The sequence below is a fragment of the Drosophila sulfurigaster genome, chromosome X, assembly GCF_023558435.1.
Source record: "Drosophila sulfurigaster albostrigata strain 15112-1811.04 chromosome X, ASM2355843v2, whole genome shotgun sequence".
NCBI lineage: Eukaryota > Metazoa > Arthropoda > Insecta > Diptera > Drosophilidae > Drosophila > Drosophila sulfurigaster.
In genome coordinates, this window is record NC_084885.1 from 18,489,721 (window position 1) to 18,511,702 (window position 21,982).

Below are 21,982 nucleotides of genomic sequence, written 5' to 3' on the forward strand. Positions count from 1 at the left end.
GCGATGATGTCAAGTCGCAGTCGAAGACGAAGATTGCAATTACAAAACGAAAGAGTGCTCGCTCATATGTTAGCCACGCCTCCCTCCCTTCGCACTCCTCTCATCTGGATGCTTGAGCATCTTGAGCGTCGATCTGACGATGTCGCTGTCATTTATCGTTGACGCTCGATTAAAATTCTTGGCGTAATTTAGCAATTGCAATGGAGAAACATGATCGGATCGAGCGTTGGGAGGGGGCGGGCGTAGCAGGCGTGGCAGAGCACGCGTTGTAACCCAGTAAACTCGATTGCAAATGCAACAGCGACAAACAAGTAAGAAAACGGCAATTGAGTGTGCTCGACTGTGAGGCACCCTCTATCCTCTTTGGTGTACAGACATTATTTATAAAATATACCATACTAATATACCAACAAATGTATATTTATATACTATTATATTCAAAATATACCATAGAGTATAAAATATACCAGCTTGTGCGACATTATTTTTGTAATATACCAAACTAATTTACCAAAACAGTATATTGATATACTATTACATTGAAAATATACCATTTAGTGTGAAATAAACCAGTTTGTGTGGCATTATTCTTAAAAAATACCAAACTAATTTACCAAAATAGTATATTGATATACTATTTGTTTTTGTGGCTTTATTCTTAAAATATACAAAGCTTATATACCAAAAATACTAAAATGTATAATATGTTTGGTTAGTTGATATACTATTACATTCGAAATGTACCATAGAATACAAAATATACCATCTTGTGCGGAATCATTCTTAAAATATACCAAGAAAATACTGAAATATACCAAACTAACTGTGTATTTGGTATAATGACATAATACTATAATCAAAATATACCAAAGACAACTATACCTATTTCTGCCTATTAAACTTGCCGTAGCGACAAAGTTTTAATTCCCTTCTACCCCATGGGTAGCGGGTATAAAAAGGCGCAGCTTTTTGATACCCTGTAATTGTGGCAATTACCAGTCGTCGTAATTCGTAATTTATGCAGCAATGTGTTGTGCAATAACCGTTACTCCTTCTTCTTCTTCGTTCCTTCCTTGCTTTCTTGCTTATCCTGTGCGGATCAACAAAAAGCCAGAACGTATTTTTTGATTCGAGTGATTCGTGAATCGTTTTGAACTGTTTTCAATGCGAACAAACAACAGCAACAACGACTCTCGATTGCGATGCGAAATCAAAACGCGCCGCAAAATAAATACATTTTGTGGCATGCAACAAGCTGAGCTGCGTTGCGTTGCGTTGCGTTGTGCTGTGTTGACTTGAGCACGGCAGGCGGCGGCGGCTGGCAGTTGACGGCGGCGTATCTATGAGATACTTTATGCGCTATCTGCAATGCGCTCGTAAATTCATTTCATTCCTCGCTGTGCGCTTGTCGTTTGTCATGCAAGTCAGTAAGTCACTCAGCCCGTCAGTCATTCAGTCAGTCATTCAGTCAGTCAGTGAGTCAGTCAGTCAATCAGTCATTTACTCAGTCAGTCAGTCGGGCAGTCAGTCAAGTCAACATTGTTGTAGTTGCCGTTGCCGTTGTCGCTGCTGGGCCGCGATTTGCATAAGGCCAAGACAACATGAAATGCCAAGCCATCACAATGCACAACATGCAAATACTCTTGAAATATTTTCAAAATTATAATAATCTATCATTTCATAAAGTTCCTTTCGAATTCATATAATAAATAAATTAAGAAAATAGTAATACTATTTTCTTACAAGAATAAAATATATATGAATATATTGGAAGCTACACATAAATATACAACAAAATGTAAAATCTTTCAATAATTTTATTCTATAATATTTAAATTTTATTGTTACTATGATTTAATGAAGTTTTTCTCTACAATGCTATGCATTTTTTTAAATATAATTCTGCACAATTTATATATTTTTATTGCTATCGAAGTTCTAAATTTTTGTCCGTAATTGTTAATTATTAATTTGGGCTTCACATGTTAAATATAATGCTCCAAAAATTGTATTTTATTGCTTCTTTTTAGTTGCCATTTATTTTTTCTAGAATGCTGTGTTTATAAAATCTTAAATCCCCAAAAAAAAAATATATAATATTGTAGCTGCTGTTTTGCTAACTACAATATTTGTCAATGTATCAATTTTGAAGTCTGCAGCTCAGTAACAATATTTACCCAAAATCTAAATACTTTCCATATATTATTATTCAAAAAGTACAACAAATTGTGTAAAATACTAAATATTCTGTTATTGCTGCTGTTTTGCCAACTACAATATTGTAAATTTAAAGTCTGCAGTTGAACTTAAGTTCTTCAGTTGCTTGTTTATACCCTTCTGCTTGTCCCTTCGATATTACAGGGTATGCTAAGTGCACTCATAATGGCTTGTGAATCAAGTGTTGCAGATACACGTGCCAAACATTTGTCACAAATCTGTTCTTCTTGTTGTTGTTGTTGTTGTTGTTGCTATCTGCTTATGGATAAGCAATTAATTGCACGTCTTAACAAGTTGTGTATCGTTGTCGTTGTCGCTGTCATTGTTTGCTGTCAAAAATGTTCGTAGATGGCCAAGAAGCTGCGCTTCAAGTGCAACTGAATTGATTATTAAAGCTGCCTTTTGCATCTGCCAACTGAGACACACTGAGAAATAAAGAACTGTCTGGGCCCCTCAAGGTTGCTGTTGAGTGTTAAGTCGTGGCAATCGTTTTATGTTCGATCACTGATCGAATACGTATTTCGATTTATCGAATCGTTTGGCTGGCAATTGGCCAGCGCCCAGTTCTTGTTGCACGTCTGCATAAATTTGCATGTGAAATATGACAGATAAAGTAAGATATCTTGTTACTTGCATAGATAGAGACAGAGAGAGAGAGTGTTGTATGGCTTGTAACTGTTTGACATATTTATAGGCTAACTAACCAACTGTCCGGCCACACACAACAACACAACAACAGCACACAGTTAACACTCGCTGCAACTTTAAAGCACTGCGATGTTGTGTTGATGACTGCAACAAAATGAACTTGTCAACTGGCGAATGAAGTCACGTATTTAATCAGCTAAACATTATATGAGCCTGTCTACCAGAATTTCTTCCACCAGCGTGCCAAATCGAAAAAATCGTGCCAAAACTGGGGATAACAACAACGGCAAGCAAAAGTTGCAAACAAAAAAAAAGAAAGAAAGCAAACTTTTTTCTCTGCTTCAACATTTTTTGCACAAAATCAAATCTCATTGCGAATAATAAAATAACAACAACAACAAGCAGAACGCAAGCAGAAGAAAAGAAGAAATTTTATATATATATATATATAGAAAACTTATTGTAATCAGCTTCCCCCTCTTTCTCTTCCCCCCTTTTTTTCTCTCTCTCTCTCTCGGCACATTTCGCACGCGTTTCGCAGGCAAGCAAATTACGTGCCTCGACATTGCCCTCGCCCTCGCCTTTGCCCTCGCTGAACGCTGCACGTGGGCGTGGTCTATGCCCAATGGCATTTTGACATTTTTGTTAATGGGCCAAGCATCAAATTACACACACACACTCTCGCTCTCTCTCTCTCTCTCGCGCGCGCTCACTCTTTGAGATAGAAGAACTACAGATACAGATACAACTGCAGAGATATTGTTACCCAACATTGCCGCTGGGCTGCTAAAGGGTTGCCACCATCTCCAGCTGCCCCCCTTCCACTTCACATGTTGCACTTTAATTTTGGTGGCAACAATGCGAAGCTGCTGCTTGGTCTGGCCCTGAAATGTGGAGTTTGTTGTCACACAACAAGTATACACACAACAAACACACACACACACACTTATACACTCACTCACTCGCACACAACGAACAATGCCAAAGACTCTTTCAACAGTTGCAACTTGCTGCAAGTTGACACTTTGTGTGCGACAACAAATCAAATAAAATAAACAACATAACATACAACTGCAGTTAACAGCGTCATAAACTGTTAAGTTAACAGAGCTGTTAATTTGCCAATTCGCAGAATAAATATTTATGCTGCAATCCGAGCTGCGAACAATTTAATGATAAAAGCTAAATTTGAAGAGTTCGTCAAGCATTCTTGGAAGCATTTAAGCAGAGTTCACGTAAATTCCTTAAATAATGTTGTTGCCAAGCGAAATTGAAATACTGAGTCTATAAATTCAAGAAACTATCAAAAAAAAAGGGACAGAATAATATTTTAAGAGAGCTGCTTCCAATTTTGAAATTAACTTAAAATTACGAAGCATAAGTATTGAGTATTGAAGTTTAAGTAATTCTATAAAAGTTGAATAAAATATAATTCTTTGAGATTGCAACAAAAATAAACTTCGAAAAGAATATTTAATGTCTGCAAAAGAAATTTAAAATAAGCGAAGCAATCAAATAATATAATATAAAAATTTGTAAAGCATATCTAACATCTGTAATGTTACTTTAATATATTTCAAAGAAAATTTAAATTGATTGAAGCATTAACAAATTCGTTTCAAATTGAATTGAAATGTTTTAAGTTTAAAAATGTTTGTAGTTTAATAATATAGTTTTAGTGAGCAAATTAAAAAAAAGTAATAAACAAAAATATTTTTGTTTAAGCATAATTTAGAAATTTTTTTTTTTTTTGTATATTCTTTATTTATTTACAATCTATCTATCTACAGATAATAAGTAAATGTAATTTAGAAAATGTAATTCTAATTTCTGAAAAATTTGAATTTCTGAGAATTTGAAATTATGTGCTTAAATGAAAAGAATTATTGCAAACTAAAGTTAGCATCTGATTTAAGACAAACTTATTTGCTTTTGCAATAATAAATACAAATAAAATAATTATAAACAATATGAAAGCTTTGTTCATATATGGCAAGTATTATTTTTGTAGCCTTAGAACACTCATCAAGGGAATGCAAAGGAAGGAGAGAAGCAGAAGCAGAGGGAAAACGAGAAGAAGAAGCCAAAGCAAAAGCAATGCCAAGTATTGTCAGCTTTGGCTCATGGTCGGACTGTTCGAGTCACCGTTACAGCAGAGTCACAGTTGCAGTCACAAAAGAATAAGAGAGTAGAAGAGAGGGACGCGTGAGTGTGTGTGCATGTGTGTGGGAGGGGAAGAGAGAGCGAGAGAGGTGAAGTGAAGGCAACTTGAAGTCGAAAACGAAGGCGAATGTTAAGAACAACAATGACAACAAAAGCGTCAAAGCTGCCCGTAAACTGTAAATAGAAAAGCACTTTACAGTTGCACACACACTTTTAATTGTACTCTCTGGTCACACACACACACACACACTTGCACACACACTTGCATAAGCTGAACAAACACTTGAGCATGGGTTACATCAGCGCATGAGCATTCAGCTCACACTCAGAAGCTGCACTCGCATCATTTATTTATACAGCAGATCTCATTTCGGTTCTGATTTCATTTCAATTCATTTTGCACTCTTTTCATTTCTTCGCCTTGACGAATTCTTCAGGAAGCGCTCAATGCAGGCAACCAGAAAAAAACTCAAGTCAACTTTTGTGCTTTTGTGTGTGTGCATAATGCAGAGGCAGAGGCAGAGGCAGAGGCAGAGGCAGTGGCAGAAGCAGCAGCAGAGGAGAGCTTTAGATTGCATTGCATTTGCACTATAAATAAACATTTCGTTGACACAACAAACAACAAGAATAGAGGTAGCAACAACAACGGGGGCAAAGAACAGGCCAGTCATCAGGCATATGTATATAAGAATAAAAACAAATTATGAAGTCATTCGAGATGCACAGATTAGAAACCAGAGAACCAGAGAACCAGAGAGATTCACATCCTCCTTCCCGCTTTTCTTAATCAACGACTAGCAAAGCGCGCTGGCAAGTCGTGCATGCTCCGCATTACAGGGTATACTGGCAGACAGACACATAGTAATTATATAAATGTGGTTATCTTAAGCCCGATATAAGGTTACACAACGATGCAGATACAAAGGCACTGAGACATTCACAGTTAAGCGACATCACACAAACACACACGCACACACTCACACTCACACACAGGCATACACACATGCCATTTAATGAAGTCAAGGATGACATTGTCGTAAATACATTTAACACATAGTTTTACAGTTTTTAATTTCTATGCACCTTTGTCTTTTGCATTGTTTCTTTCCTGTGTATCAAATGAACAATCTGCCAGCTCTTTTCCTCCTCTCTATCTCTCTCTCTCTCTCTGACCGTGACCAGAGACCTAGAAAGTGAGAACTACAACCACAACAACAATAACACAAATAATGTGCAATATTTACAATGAACAAAACTAACATTAGATAAGTGGAGTCAAATGTGACGAATCTACATAGGAGGAAGCTTAAAGCTTATTCAAATAATATATAATATATATTATTATCATATCTTGTTGGAATATCACAAATATTTATTTTAATAAATGCCACTCAAGATTTTATATTTATTACTGTGCTCACGGAATTCAAGAGAATTTCACTATTTACAATAATAAAAAAAAAGCAAAACCACTAATTAATGAGGAAGTTTTTCAAACCTATTGCAATATATCTGACAACAAATTAACGTAAGTACTACAACATTATCTCAAAAAGGAAGTACAAATAAAAAGCAGAACAAATTTCAAGTGTTTTACTCTTTGATATCAAAAATAAAATCACTTGAAAATGAAAGCAAATGAAAGCATATATTCAATTTAAAATAATATAAGCAAGGAACTCTAAAAAGCATTTAAGTTAAGCTAATATCAAAATATTTTGAAAACATTTTGAAGTGCTTTACTTTTCTATTTATTTGATATATAGAATATTCAATTTGAAATACTATAAATTAGAAAACTTTAAATGAAAAAATGTATAAATCTATAAAAGTATCTTCTGCTTTGCTAGTGAACTTAAAAATTGAAATGAAAACAACTTTTTAAGTACCAACTACAAAATGAATACTATAAATATATAATATATTTAAAAAATATTTAAAGTGCATTATTTTGCCATATAATTTATATATAGCATAGATATGAAAGTAATTTTTTAATTGTTCTATATTAATTATAGGAATAATATGGAAAAAGTTATGGAAGGACCTTTTAAATTTATAGAATAATATGCAAATTTCTTAAAAGATAATAGAAATGGCAAATAAGAAAAAATTGAAGAATAAAAATGTATTTAATCTGAAATAAACTTGAAACCAAGTGTGAAATAAAAATAGAAATGAAATCAACTTTTGAATTGTTCCATGACAATATTAATTGTAAGAATAAAGTACAAAAATGTCGCAAAAAGTCCATCAAAATGGCAAATATATCAATCAATGTCAAAATTTCATCATTGTATTTCAATTTCTTTTTCTTTTTTCGGCAATTTGTGGGATATTAAATGTATTTTTGAAATAGTTGTTTAATTAATAGTTGCTGCAATTGCTGAACGAGAAATTCTTAAGAGATTGCAACATGCTTTGGGCATTTTTAAAATATTTTTTGGTTTTGTTTTTGTTCACTCTGACGCTTAACGATGCGATAAATTATTGTTGATGCCTTCCAAATGGTCAGCGACAAAGTCAAGAGCGAGAGAAACGCAGAGCAGAGCACTTGAAAGTGTGTGTTTTAAGTACTTGAGTGTGTGTGTGTGTGTGTGTATGTGTGTGTTGCAGTGACGCGCGTTCGCTTCTCTTATTTCTAAATTAAGATGTTTGTGCAAATTAATTGGTCGCTGGCATCATTATTACAAAAGCGACAAACAATTAGCCTAGATTTGCTCGACAAGTGATGCGATGCAAGTGTGGCACACACACACACACACACACACACACACACATACATAGAGAGATAGTCCTGTGTGTTGGCGCCAGCTCACAATCTGTGCAATTGAGCTGCAATTAAATGTGGATGCCATTCTCTGATTGAAATGAATTGACAATGTGAACCGCAGAGTGCAGTCAACGCAATTTCTTCATCAGCTTCTCTTCTTTATTTCATGTTGTTAGAGTGATCGAGCAACGGCATGGAGGAAGGAACTTACCCGGATTCAAATAGCTGCTCCAGCCACGCGCCTCAGCGGCAACAACGATGAGCAGCACCCAAAGCAGCCACGTGGTGACCGCCAGGGGCTGAAGTAGCCTTGCCATGCCGGCCTGCGGTTGCTTTCCTCTTCTTCTCTCTTCTCTCGTTCTTTCTTTGGCTCTGCTCTGCTCAGCTACTCTCTGTGGCAATGGCAGTGACTATGTGTGGCAGTGTGGCAGAGAGACGCGCGTCTGTATCTTTGTTTGTGTGTGTGTTGCAGCTGCTTCTTGTGGCAGGGCAAGCTGTAAGAGATTGCAGCCTATTTAGCACGCGGTGGCAGGCGGCAGCACTTTTGGGGCAGCTCTTGGAGTGGCGCGCAATACAAATGCTAAACACAAAATGTTCAACTCTCCATCCCTCCACCCCCCGCGGCGGCGGCGGAGAGCAATGTGCAGCAGTAAAGCTCACAGCTGGAGAGGAGTTGGCGAGTCCAAAAAGTCACGAGTCGGAGAGTCCGGAGAGAGTCAGAGACCGGACAGCGAAGGACACTTCCGGGGCAAAGTCAACGCATTAACACCCAAGCGAAGCTAAGGACAACACATTCACACACACACACACACACCCACACACACATACACAAAAAGGATACTTTCACAAGCATTTCCGCTACAAATGAAAGCAATGAAGAGCTCTCCAACCGACCTCCCCACGCCTTCAACATTCTCCCATTCACCACATTGGACACTTCCGCCTTTGTCTATGCGGGTGAAAAGTGAAAAAACGCCAACAACCAAACAAAAAACCAAAAACCAAATAAAGAAAAGCGCAACAACATCGGCGACATTAAATGTTGCTTAATTTTAAATAACGCAATCTTTCAGCACATTTTCCCCCACAATAAGATTCACGACTATTCACATTCACACAGCCTACGCAGTGAGAAGAACCTCATCAGGATTCAATTGTTCAATTGTTGGGCGACATTTCATGCCCATCATCAACATTTCTCATGGCGCTTCTTGCTTTGCTTTCACAACAATATAATGTGCCCAGCATTTTTATTTTTGTCCAAGTTCACAGCAAATATTTCTATTTCTAAATTAAGTATTTTCTTCTATTTTTTTTTTTTCATTTTTGTTTTGTTTCGAAACACAAATTGCTTAAATTTTGAATACTTGAATATTTGGAAATCAAAACAAAAATTAGATGCCCTTGCAATATCTCAAGAATACACATTGTATTTTATAGAAATGTATTATTATCCAGAGCATTTAATACGTTTTGAAATATTTTGTGCAATTTATGACATTTAAGAGACTTTTACTATCGCCATTGAAATACAGCTAGAAAAATTTCCATAAAACGATTTGGCAAGGAAATTCAGGCGCACATTTAGAACTTTACTAAAATATATTTCAAATATTTTCAAATAAATAATCACCCAATAAATATTAATACAATCTGAATATGCTTCAAACCACTTAAAAATTCGAAAGTCAAAAAATTCAGTTCTGTTTATTTATTTCTTTTTTAACTTCTCTAATGTAGTTCAATTATAATAGAGCTCATTTCATCTCTGCATTATAACTTAAAAGTTCCCATCTGCAGATTAAACACATTTCAATCCACATAAAACTTTGCATAATTTTAGCTTCTGGCTTTTTTTTTTCATTTTCCAGCATAAATTTTATTATGCTTTTTATTCAAAAATATCTTTCATGTAGTTTTTGCTATTGAATTAGTTCAAATTTAATAGAGCTGAGATAATCTTTGCAATATATTACGATCTACAAAAAAGGAAAATCAATTTTATTTTTGACTGAACTTTTGCCATTTTCCACTTTACATTTAATTATGCTTTTCCATTCAAATATCTTTTAATGTAGCTATTCGAATTATGGAAAGCATCATCGCATCTAGTTAGCAATCATTTCATAATCTTTTCAGATGACGTAGACGCTGGCAAGTGGTTGTATTCCCCTCTCTCCTTCCTTTGCATCCCACTTTATTCTTTTCGTTCTTCATCTCCATGTTGCTCTTTTTTGCTTCTCCTTTTTTCAGAAGTTTTTCGTTATGAATTTGCTGTATTAGTTTCCCTGCTGCTTCTCCTTTTTCTTATTCTTCTACTTTTCCTTCATCTAGTTTTTCTTCTTCTCCTAATTCTTGTTCTTCTCCTCGTACCTTCCACCCGTTTTCCCCAATAGATTTGCATTCTTAGATTCCGTTCTAATTCTTCTGGTTTTTCTTCTTCTCCTCCTTTCTTCCACCCGTTTTTCTCCCTGCTGCTTCTTCTTATTTTTCTCCATCTTCTTCTTCTAATCGTTCTCCTTCTTTCACCGCCTTTTCTCTTCAAAATTTACTGTATTAGTTTCAGGTCTTCAAAACATTTAGCAAAGAGCGAGCGAAACCGATCAACTTCTTGCCATAATAATTATGGCAAACTAAGTGCGCTCTCTCGCTCTCGCTTTAGCTCTGTCTCTTTCTGGCGCTGTCGCGTCGGCAATTTGTGCAAATTTTGCACAAATTTCGTGCATAAATTACAACAAATTGTGCGCGTATTATATGGCACACAAATTCCGATTTCATGTGGCGCTGTAATGAACTTGAACTTGAAATGTCGCCCCCTCCCCCCTCCCTACTCTCCACTTTCCATTCTCCACTCTCCCCTCTTTATTACAGCCATGTGTGTATGTGTGTCTGATATTCGGCAAATCGGCAATTGACGAATCGTAAATCGTAAATCGAAAATCGAGAGTCAAGAGTGCGAGAAATGCGAATGTGACGTGAAAGGTTTCTCTTGTTGTTGTTGCTGTTGTTGTTGTTGTTGACCAACTCAATGACTGACTGAGTGACTGACTGACTGCTTGTGGTATCCGTATCTGTGAGATACGCGTAAAAGCTTTTGTAGTTTATGCGGCGTTTGGCAAAATGCCTGCATTCTTTTTTTTTTGCGTTTTCTTCAAATTATTAAATGAGATACAGCAGGAATAGTTGCTGCCGTTATTGTTGTTGTTGTTGTTGTTGTCTATGTTTCAATTAAGTTAACATTAAAGGAATGCTTTTAGCTTGCTCGACTGTAAGTGGCCGCAACGGCAACGGCAGCGGCTGTGGCAGCAGCAACAAGGGGCAGCCAAGTTTTGGGTTACCCAACAAACATGTTACGCATAATAATTGGTGAATTGCAACACAATGGAGCCTGTCTGCCATGTCTGTGTGGCAGCAGCAGCAGCAGCAACAGGAGCTGCACTCACACACACACACCAACACACACACATATTTTCTACATTCTGTGCACTTTTTTTTCGGCCACTAATGAGTTGAGACTGATATCTTGTGTGCTTGTTGTTGTTGTTGTTGTTATTATTGCTATTCAAAATGCGCAACTCTTTCAGGCCGCCAAGTTGTGGCAAGTTTGTTAATGATGCGCCACGCTACTTGCCCCCGTGCCGCATGCTGCATGCTGCTTATGCATATTAACAGCTCTTCATTAAAACTCATCTAAGCGTTCTTTAAGTTCTACATTTCTTTTTGTGCTTTCGGTTAAGTCATTAAAATTAATGATGCATAACATTTAAGCCTTTTTTTCCTGCTTTTTTTTTGCAACCCTCTCTCTCCCTCTCTGTTTCTCTCCACCTCTCTCGCTCCAGCAGCACTAATGCCCAATAAACGTGCTGCATTCCATGGGAATAAGACTGACTAAAAGTGCCGCGTTGACACTTGCAAAACGATCCTCACACAGTCAACAAGCAACCGAAAAAAACAAAAAACAAAATCACAATCAAAATTCAAATTCAAATTGAATTCAGTTCAACGAAATGCAAACGCTGCAAAAATGAAATTCGTTCAAATTATTTCCAACACAGCTGCTGCTGCTGTGGAATGTTGGAAAATTGATGTTGTGAATTGAAAAATCTTTTGTGTGTGTCTGTGTGTGAGAACGAAAATAGCTTTTTGGCCTCGTCCATATTTGGGCTTGTTATTTATAACAATTTTCCTTTTGTCACCCCAATTTGTCACTCTGCTGTTGCATGCAACACTAAAACAAACATGTGGCGACATTGATTAGGCATCTTCTTGTTGCTGCTGCTGTTGTTGCTGTTGTTGTTGTTGTCACTATTTCCATCTGCATCTGAAAGATGCAAGCAACGATCTGCGATCGCTGCCAGAAACGTTTAAAGTTCTTTTTTTCATCGATTTAATTTGCTGGCTCAGCGACATTTTTGACTCCCAGTTGATGCTTTGATTAAGATTTACTGCCGACAACAACAATAATAACACAGCATTCTCTAGAGCAGAAAACAATGCGTTCCATTTGGCATTATTTATAACTGATACTCGTAGCAAATATTTACATACGAACTGTGACTGATCAGCCTCACTTGCGGCACTTGAAAGAAAAATAACTGCGGCTTCAGCTAATGCAGATTTATTGCCGACGGATCCGTTGGGATCAATGTTGAAAAGGAGGAATACGAAAGGAACTTGAATCTTTAAACTCTCAACATCAAATCAGAATTACTGTTAACTCATTTTTTATCGTTAGAAAAATAATATAATTTCAACAAGAAAAATTATTTCGAAACACTTTTCGTATAATATACTTATTTTAATCTAATAATTTGCTGAATTTTCAGTACAAATTTGAAGGATATCTTTTGAAGAATGCAAGTCAAATTTTTTAGCTCAAAAATATTCAATAGATGCATATTATAAAATGCATATTTTTAATTTCAAACAAATGTTTAAAGAAATTAAAAACATTCCTACAAAATTTGCAGCTAATACGAATAGATGAAAGGACCTCAAACACGTTGAAATTTATTATTTCAAAACTCACAATTGAAGGAATCGAAAAAACAATTACAACTCTTCCTAGGATAACAAAAAAGAAAAGAACCACATTTCGAATAATAATCCACTTATTTTTCAATAGGACACCGAATCTGACTTTAAGGACAACGAAGAACTGCGATCAACATTTTATTGCCACACTCCAAGAATTGCGCTGCTGCAATATGCTTTTCAAATGTTCTCCAAATCGGTTAATACACAAAAACAAAAATAAAACAAAACAACAAAATATTAGAAAACACTAATTTCAATTTTAGTTTGTGTTTTTTTTTTTTTGTAGGTTTTTTTTTTTTTTTTTGTTTGCAAATTTTTTCTTGGCACACATTTCAAACGTTTGGCTTACTCAAAAAAAAAACAAGAAAAAAAAGTGTTTTCGAAAGTATTTGTTTTGGAAAATTGAAATAAACCAAAAGGATTTTAGTCCCCGTTAAGTGGATTTGCACTCGCGCCAGGCAAAGGAATCGTCACATTGGGTGTTATTTCAATTGTTTAAGTTATTTTTTAGAATTTGTAAGAATTGAAATTACAGTCACACAATGGGAAATCACAAATCACAATCAGAGTTGGCAGTTGAGTTGCAAGTGGCAGTCGCAATTGGCGGCTGAACGTAACGCACACGCAAACGCTTCAAGTCGAACTGACGCGGCAGTAAAGCAACCAGCGCCGGCATCGACTCGCCCAGCGCCCAGCGCCCCAAGCGCCAAGCGGCCTAAGCGCGCGCCCAGCGTTGAGAGGAGGCGCCGAATGCCCGAACACACGAGCCGAAGCTGAAAGCCGAACGCCGAACGCCAAAACGAAGCAAACGAGCAGCAACAAATGCCGAAGCAGCAGTCAACACAACGCAGTGAACGAAGTGTGACGAACGAAATGCACGACAACCGTTCGGCTCGTTCGGTTCGTTCGGTAGGCTATCGTCGAGGGGGTGGGGACGGGGGGTTCAGTGGGTGTTGGAGTGTAAGTGCGTGAGTGTGTGTGTGGGTGAGTGTAAGTAGTCGCAATGCTTGAGCGGACACAGCCAACCAGGTCGCATTTTGGCATTGCAAAGCGCAGCACAACAAAATTGTTGAATGCTGCCAAAGGGCTTGGCAGCATGTTGCTGAGCAACATGTTGATATGACAAATGTTGCGCCTGCGCTAGTCGTTTAAGTTACTTGCAAGAATTTAATTGTTTTACCAAGCAAACACACACACATACATACACATGGAAGCTGCAACGGAAGTTGTGCGCTTTTCACTTTTGTTCGTTTTTTTTTTGTTGTTTTGTTTTGTTTTGTGCAAAACTCATCAGACATGCACAGCTCCCTGGTTGCCGCTGCTTAAGCGCGAGCTGAGCGAGGGTAAGGGCAAGAAGGGCAAGTTGCTTACATTGTTTGCTCTTATGATTTTTATGATTTTTAACAACAGTCGTTGCCACTGATTGTTGTTGCTGCGGCTGCTGCTGTTGCTGCTGCTGTTGCCAGTTGTCTGTTCTCTGCTTTTGTCTTTGCACTAGTTGCCTTCCATTTTTCTTTTTTTTTTTTTTCATTTTTGGCTTGAAGTGTGAAAAGAAAAACGCTGTGGCTGGCAAATTCAATTTGCATATGTGCTCCCCAAGCGAGCAAGTGTGTGTGTGTGTGTGTGTGTGTGTGTGTATGGCCATTTAACGTAGCGAAGCTGCTAATTGACTGCAGACTCATTGAGTGGCTTAGAGCGAAGAGGGGGGAGAAGGGGCGGAGGGTATTCAGCCACTTTGTGGGCCAAAAGTGCAAGTGGCGAACGCGAAACAAGAATCGATGCAAAATAATTGCATACAAAATATTTAATCAACGGCCAAGTTAAATGCGACCGCAGCAACCAGTAAAGCAAACAAATCAACAACAACAACAACAACAACTATACTGAAAATTGAGCTCCCTTTAAAAAAGAGCAACTTTTTGGTGTTCTATGCAGCGTGTTGCAAGTGTGTGATGTGGTTGCATATGTGTGTGTGTGTGTTTACATAATAATTAAAATTTAGCGGCGCTCAAGTGCGGGGGGCAACAACAACAACAACAGCAACAGCGGTATCCAAATGACGCGCTTTCGAAATAACCACAGCAACAACAACAACAACTACAACATTTACAACAACAATAACAACTTCGGTAACTGCCGCAAACAGTTTCGAGTTTCACAACAATCAACGCGCCTCAATAAAATATGTTTGCAACTTCAGAACTTGCAGCACCCAAAAAACATAAGAATAACAAAATGAACCGACCTTTCAACAACAACAATCTCTAAATATGTTTCACAATTTCGCTGCACGCTTCAAATTCAATTTCCACTGATGACTTTTATGTTAATTACCTCGATTGCTTGTCCCAAATTTTGACACCAAATTGTGTCAGCTGACAGACTTGCTGAAATACGAATAATGTGGAAACAACTGAAGAATTTTCAAAAATATTTCAAAGAATGTTGGAAAAAAAAATCCCCAACTAATATTTCTATTTATGTAATTCTATCCCAGCATAAAACTAGTTAAAGAAATCTGGTTTAATAAAATATTGAAATTGTTAAACAACAAAAAATAATTATAATAATGTGTAGTATAATTTTTGGCATATGCATAAAATGCAATTACAACTTTTACATATTTATAATGAGTTCTGACATCAGCGCAATAGAAACATGAAATCCATCTAGAATTTCATCTGGAATTTTGCACAAATTATAGTAAAAATTTGTGCTGACCTTAAAGCCATTATAAATTTCGCCAGAATCCAAAGAAATGCGATGCTTAACATATAAAGCAGCAAAGTTGAATTCTTCGAAAAGAAATTCTAAATAATGAAAATATAAATAATATGAAAATTTTCGGTTTTACAATTTGAAAAATTTCCGAAAGAAATAAATTTAAGATTTATAAAATGTTCTTTCCCAATTTTTGTTTCAATCTTTAGTTAGTTTAAATTTCTTTGCTTTTAACTAACAAAATAGAAAACAAAGACTATTTATGGTTACAATTGTACGATAATAATTCTACGATTATCGAATGCAGTTCCTCAAAAACACATTCCAACTTATGGAAATATAAATAATACGAATAATGCAATATGAAAAATCTTATTAGGAAATAAATTCAAGTTGAATTTTTCAAATTTGTATAACAAAATTAAAAATTATTTGTATGTAATCTTTAGTTGCTGGTAAAACAAAGATTATTTATAGATAATATTCTTGGATCGACTGCAACTTTTATCGATTATCGAATGCAGCTCTAGTTTTAACTTTTTTTTGTCTTTTAGTCGAAATTCAACTTGCCCCCGCCCGCATCTCTTGTTGTGCAGCTTCAGGCAGCTCTTTGGTCGCACAGCAGCAAGTCAAGTGTCGAAAATTCATTAAATTTGCAAGGACACAACTTTGGACAGCGCTTCGCTTTGTGTGCGTGAGCAGAGAGAGGGAGATAGGAATGTATGTAAGTGTGTGTGTTTGTGTGTGTGTGTGTGCGAGCTTTTTTGTGACCTCTGACATTGCATTTAATCTCGTTGACAGCACTTAACACGCCCCCGAGTAGTAAAAGCGGCAACGCCTGGCATGGCAAAAAGACGAAAAAAAAAGAAATGAAAGCTCACTTCAAGCAGCGCAAAAAAGAGGAGGAGGAAGTGAAGGGGGAAGCGAAATGGATGAAGCGAGCGTCGACTGCAAGCGGATTATTTAAGTTTATAATACGCTTAGGGGTAATTTTAATCTGTTGCAAATTGTTTTTGTTTGCTGCTGCGACCCGCAAAAAAAACACACACACACACACACACACACACAACTCGCAACGCACTCGAAATTACCATCTATAAAACATCTTTTTGCATTGCTGCCACTATGTGTGTGTGTGTGTGTGTGTGAGTGTGTGTTCACATTTGTGGCATACTTCATAGATATTGCTACACACACACACACACATGTGGATAGCCAAGGGAGGCAACTGCGGTTATGATTTGAATTTGGTTTTCGGCATTGCAACTCCGTGGGTCGTTTCATTAGGCAAAACAGCGCGCACAGTTTTCCACCCCTCTGGCCCGCCCCCTTCTCTCACCACTCTCCACCACGCTGTTGCCGTTTGGGGAACAATTGTAATTTCACTTTTTACAATAGCATTTCGTTGCTAGATTCTACTTTTTTTTCCGAGCTCTTGCCGTTGCTCGTATCTTTCGAGTTTTGTGTGTTATGTAATTTACTCTACAAACACTTGCTGAAGGGTCAGGGTCAACAACAACAACAACAACAACAGCAACAGCATCATCAAACAACAGCCAAGACAAGTCAACTGGGGAAAACAACTGAGCTGTTAGCAGCAAGGAAGTTCGCAGATTTTCATAAGCAATTGGATCGTTGCTGTCTGAGCTGGGAATAACTTGGTTAGTTAGCTAGTTGAGCATGTAAATGTTGCAGACGGCAAACAGGAGTAACAAAAAAGAATAGGAACGAAATGGAATTGAAACACGAGCAGCCAAGTTGCAACACTGTGTTGGCTTCCAGCTAACTTTCTTATCAGAATATTGGTTGCTGTTAAATCGTTACAATAAGTTTGACATTACTAACAACATTATTGCAAATTCAATATTTGTTAGCAGGGATTCTAACTTTAATAGGACTCTTTTTACAACTACTCTATTTTAATGTAGATTCCCTTGGCAATTCTTGATAATTAAAAAAATGTAAACCAAGATTTCTGAAATTCATTTGTCAATTTTTCTCCCACAATATATTTTTCTTGTATTTCATTCCATTCCAACTTTTTCAGATTGAGTTAGCAGAGAATATATATATATTTTTTTTCTAATTCATTGTACACTAGAACTGCCTCACCTTTCCTCCTTCCTTTTCTTTTTATCAAATACAATGCATAAACGAAAAAGAATGTGATTACAAATTCAGCTTACATTTTAAATTATGTTTCATTCCAACGTGTCCTTAGAAAACGAACAAGTTTTAAAAAAGAATTTTAAATAAAATTTAATTTTCTGTGAACCTATTTAAATCTTGATTTACTATAGCAATCTCCTCTAAAGTAAGCCAAGTTTTTCATTTCAAACATTTCAAATATTAAAACATAGTTAAGATGCAAAGTTTTCAAGATGGTTTCATTCCGTTTGACCCACATTACAGCTATGTTGCTCTTTGCAGCTTATAATTGTTTCATTCCACACATTCCGCCGCATAATTCCAGACAATTCACGCCCCCAAAAGTCATTAATTCCACGCGCTTTTGCAATGCGATTAAGTAGCATACTTGTATGTGGTTCATTTTCCCCATAATTTGCATTGATGCAACACGTTCCGAAACGCAAAATTTAGCAAATTTGCACTCGGTATGTAATTAATCGATGCTCGTAAATTCCACTAAATGAGCCCGAATTCGGTTTCAGAATATTAGAAATAGAACTGAGAAAACGGGAATGATTTCAGATTTCCAATTTTCTTTCGTAAATAGTTGAACGCAGAATAACCTGATTTTGAATATGCGATGCGGAAAATATTTCAAATATAGTTACAATAGCATAGTTGTATTCAGTTCAAGCGGGACAACATTGTTGGCCATGCCCAAATGAGATCAGCGATCGCCGCTGACATCATACAAGTACAAAACAAAATACAAAAAGAATACATCAAACAATGTGCAAAATCAAATAGAAATCCAAATGGCAAAATGGAAAATAATAACAATTAATATGAATAAAAATACCCTTGTCGAATAATGTATAAAATTGCACTAATTAAAATGATGGCAAGTGTTTCGAATAAAGTCAATTTTTGCGAATGCGAAAAATGCGAAAAAGCTTCAAATAATCGTACATATGTTGACTCACCCTGTGGCTGCGGTGGATTATAAATATTAACATCTTCATTATTGTTATCGTTCTTTGGCTGTTCAGGCTCCTCGGGTCTTGGGTTCTCTTCAACTTTGGTACAGCCGGCCTCATCGGTGCCATCATCGCACTGATGAATGCCATCGCAGATCATACTGGGGACCAAGCAGCGATGCTCGTCGCATGGGTGTTCGCCATCGTTGCAAACTAAAGAGCACAAAAGGCGCAACGTAAGAATGCAAAGGAAGCGGCAAAGAACGAAATAAAGAAATGAAAACAAAATGCAAATTAAAGTAGCTGATCGAAATAAAATGGCAAAAACTGATGAGAATGATGATAATGTAGATAATGTTGAACTGATCACTAAAATTAAGATGGAACTGTTCACTTAACAGATCACGCACTGTTCAAGGAACTGCTCACTCTTTGCAGAACTGTTCGCTTTACTGTTAATAAATCTATTTGCAGAACTGTTAACAACGCTGATAACTTAACTGTTAACAGATCTGTTTACGTAACTGTTAATAGCGCGTTTACTTAACTGTTAACAGCGCTGTTGTCTCAATTGCTAACAGAACTGTTCACTTAAGTGTTAACAGCGCTGTTTACTTAACTGTTAACAGAGCTGATCACCTAGCCGTTAAAAAGCTGTTAACCTATCCGTTAATAGATCCGTTCACAGAACTGTTAACAGAGCATTTCACAGAACTGCCCTTAGAGCTCTTCATAAAATTGATCACGCAGCTCTTCACTAAAATGATCACTGAACCGATCTTAAGTGGCGTACAAATCGGAATACTACATCATGGAAAGGGGTATATGGTAAAGAGCTAAGGGAATTACTGGGGAACGGTTGGTAACATGAAAATAGTGAAGACGATCGATGATACGGTTTCATGAATCATTATTACCGTTGGGGCAATCCTCCTCATCTTCCCCATCGGGACAGTCTCTTCTGCCATCGCACTTCGCCTCATCGCAGACGCGAGTGCCGCTTTGTGGGCAAATGTATGTGGCATCACCGCGACATTCAGATTGTTCCGGTTTCGGGTTGGATGCGGGTTCGGGTTCACCGGAGCCATCTTCATCAACGGTCTCGGTTATTTCAGGGGCGTTGGGATCTGTGTTTGCGTGTGTATGTGTGTGTGTGTGTGTGTTTGGAAGGCACCAGAAATCAAATTAGCAATCTTGTAAATCATAAACAGCAGGACAAGGACGAACAGAGAACATTGCACAAAAAGAGGATGAGAAAGAGAAAAAGAGAGAGCAAGAGAGAGGGAGAGAGAGAGAGAGAGAGAGCAAGAAACATAGACGTAGACGTAAACAACACATAGAGAGCGAGATGAAGGAAATTGGAATGTGGAAGACATTAACTTAATGAGTGTGAAAGCAAATGTGTTGACGTGTATGTGTGTGTGAAACAGAGCGAGACAAAGACAAAACACCAGAGCATGTGGGAGCGAGAGAGACAGTATGATAGAGCGATCGAATGAAAGAGCGATGTGTGGAGAGTTGAAGAGATCAATGATGAAGCGAGGAAATGAGTTTGGATATTCCCGCTTATTAATATAGTTGACATGATAAAGTATACAAGTGGGTGTGTGTGTGTGTGTGTATGTGTGAATAAGATCATATGTGTGTGTGTGTGTGCTTTAAGCAAACCCAGAGAGATACGAAACGAAGCGAAACGAAACGAAGACCCAGAAGACATCATGAAAACATCATCCCGCCAATTGCAAACGCAATCGTTTATCGTTATCGTTAATCGGAAACAAACCACGCGCATTATTCCGAGATGGGATCGAATTCAACTTCCGCTGTCGTTGTTGACACATGGCTTCCACCTCATCGGAGCCATCGACGCAATCGTTACGGCCGTTGCACAAATCATAGCAGGACACACTAAAGATGAGGCCACTGTGGCACTGGAAGCTGCCCTCATTGGTCGGACACTGATCGTAGCTGCTGTAGAAGTTTGTCGCCGTAACTTCACGACGATTCGTGAAGAGCAGTGCACACATTTCCGGATCCTCATCGGAGGCATCTTCGCAGTCGCTGCGACGATTGCAAATATCATAGCAAGGTATACGGGTTATGGATCCCTCACACTGGAAAAATTCATTATCGCCGCGACATTGCAGGGGCGGCGGCAACAATCCAGCCAAATCGTCATCGGTTTCGTTTGTTCCCACCTTCGGTTGGCGATACTGACACAGCGCGGCAGTCTCATCGGAGCCATCGTCACAGTCGGCAACGCCGTTGCACACATTGTAACAGGGTGTGCTCAACTTTTCGCCCGACTCGCACTCGAAATCATCGTAGTCCTGCTCGCAATGTTTGTTCGCACGCTGGCGACGGTCACACAGCGCTGCATCCTCATCGGAGGCATCCTCGCAATCGCTTTGGCCATTGCAAATGTCCTCGCAAATAATGTTAAACGGACTGCCACTAACACACTCGAATAGATCGCCGGGTAAACGACATTGTTCCTCATCATCGGCATCATCATCAACATCGGCGACATCGAGATCAACTACGGTCACATCCCCATCGTCTTCGGTTGGCTCGTCGTAGTACGACGCATTCGATGTTGCCCATCTCGAGTGGTTTGTATACGGATTGGGATACAATTGTACCCGTTGACGCCGAGCCAAACACATCTCGGCGTTCTCATCGGAGCCATCGGAACAGTCGGCGATGTTGTTGCACACGCGCAGACAGGAGATGCTATCAATGGGGCCGGCATCACAAATGAACTCATCAATCTCGAAATCCTTTGGATTACTACACTGGTTATCTGCATAGGTTTTGTTTTGGGTTTTTTTTTTTGGTTTTTAGTTAAGCGCTGATTGTGTTGTTGTATTTTTGATGGGTGAGAAGAGTGTGTGTGTGTGTGTGTGGTACAGAGAAAGAGTTGAACTATAAACTAGACAGTGGAAGGCACAAGGCAAGTTGCTTTAAAGCTTTACGCGTTGTCCAGCACCATAGCAGTTAATATATGGAATATATATATATATATATATATATATTGAGTATATAGTACAATAGAGAGGGTAGAGGGTTGGGTAATTTTGAAAGGAAAATGTGTGTGTGTGTGTTCGTGTGTGAGTGTTAAACGTTGTGAGACAAATGAACTTACCCACAATTGGACGGAAATAAAAGTCTTTGTCGAGTTGTGCACTCGTATGGCCAATGACATGATAGTTTTGCAGATGCTCGCGCAATTTATTTTCAAAATCGGGTGTGTTTGTCGGTATCTCCAGATTCACAATCACATAGATCTTGTAGTGGTCGTTCGTTTCCCTAAAAA

General features: G+C 37.8%; 1 protein-coding gene across 32 annotated transcripts in view; it reads right to left on the bottom strand.

The window, feature by feature from the left end:
* The window catches only part of LOC133847934 (basement membrane-specific heparan sulfate proteoglycan core protein), a 103,322-nt gene that overhangs the window by 49,996 nt on the left and 31,344 nt on the right, over positions 1–21,982 (bottom strand). For 25 of the 32 annotated variants that reach the window (XM_062283237.1, XM_062283235.1, XM_062283246.1 and 22 more), the window contains exons 5-8: positions 21,812–21,975; positions 20,450–21,469; positions 19,584–19,793; positions 18,673–18,879 (exon numbers count right to left, since the gene is read on the bottom strand). In XM_062283237.1, the coding sequence (XP_062139221.1) occupies positions 18,673–18,879; positions 19,584–19,793; positions 20,450–21,469; positions 21,812–21,975 (1,601 nt within the window). Of the gene's footprint in view, positions 1–8,012; positions 8,273–18,672; positions 18,880–19,583; positions 19,794–20,449; positions 21,470–21,811; positions 21,976–21,982 lie in introns of those variants that run through there. The other 7 variants (XM_062283262.1, XM_062283263.1, XM_062283261.1 and 4 more) reach the window with 5 other exon arrangements.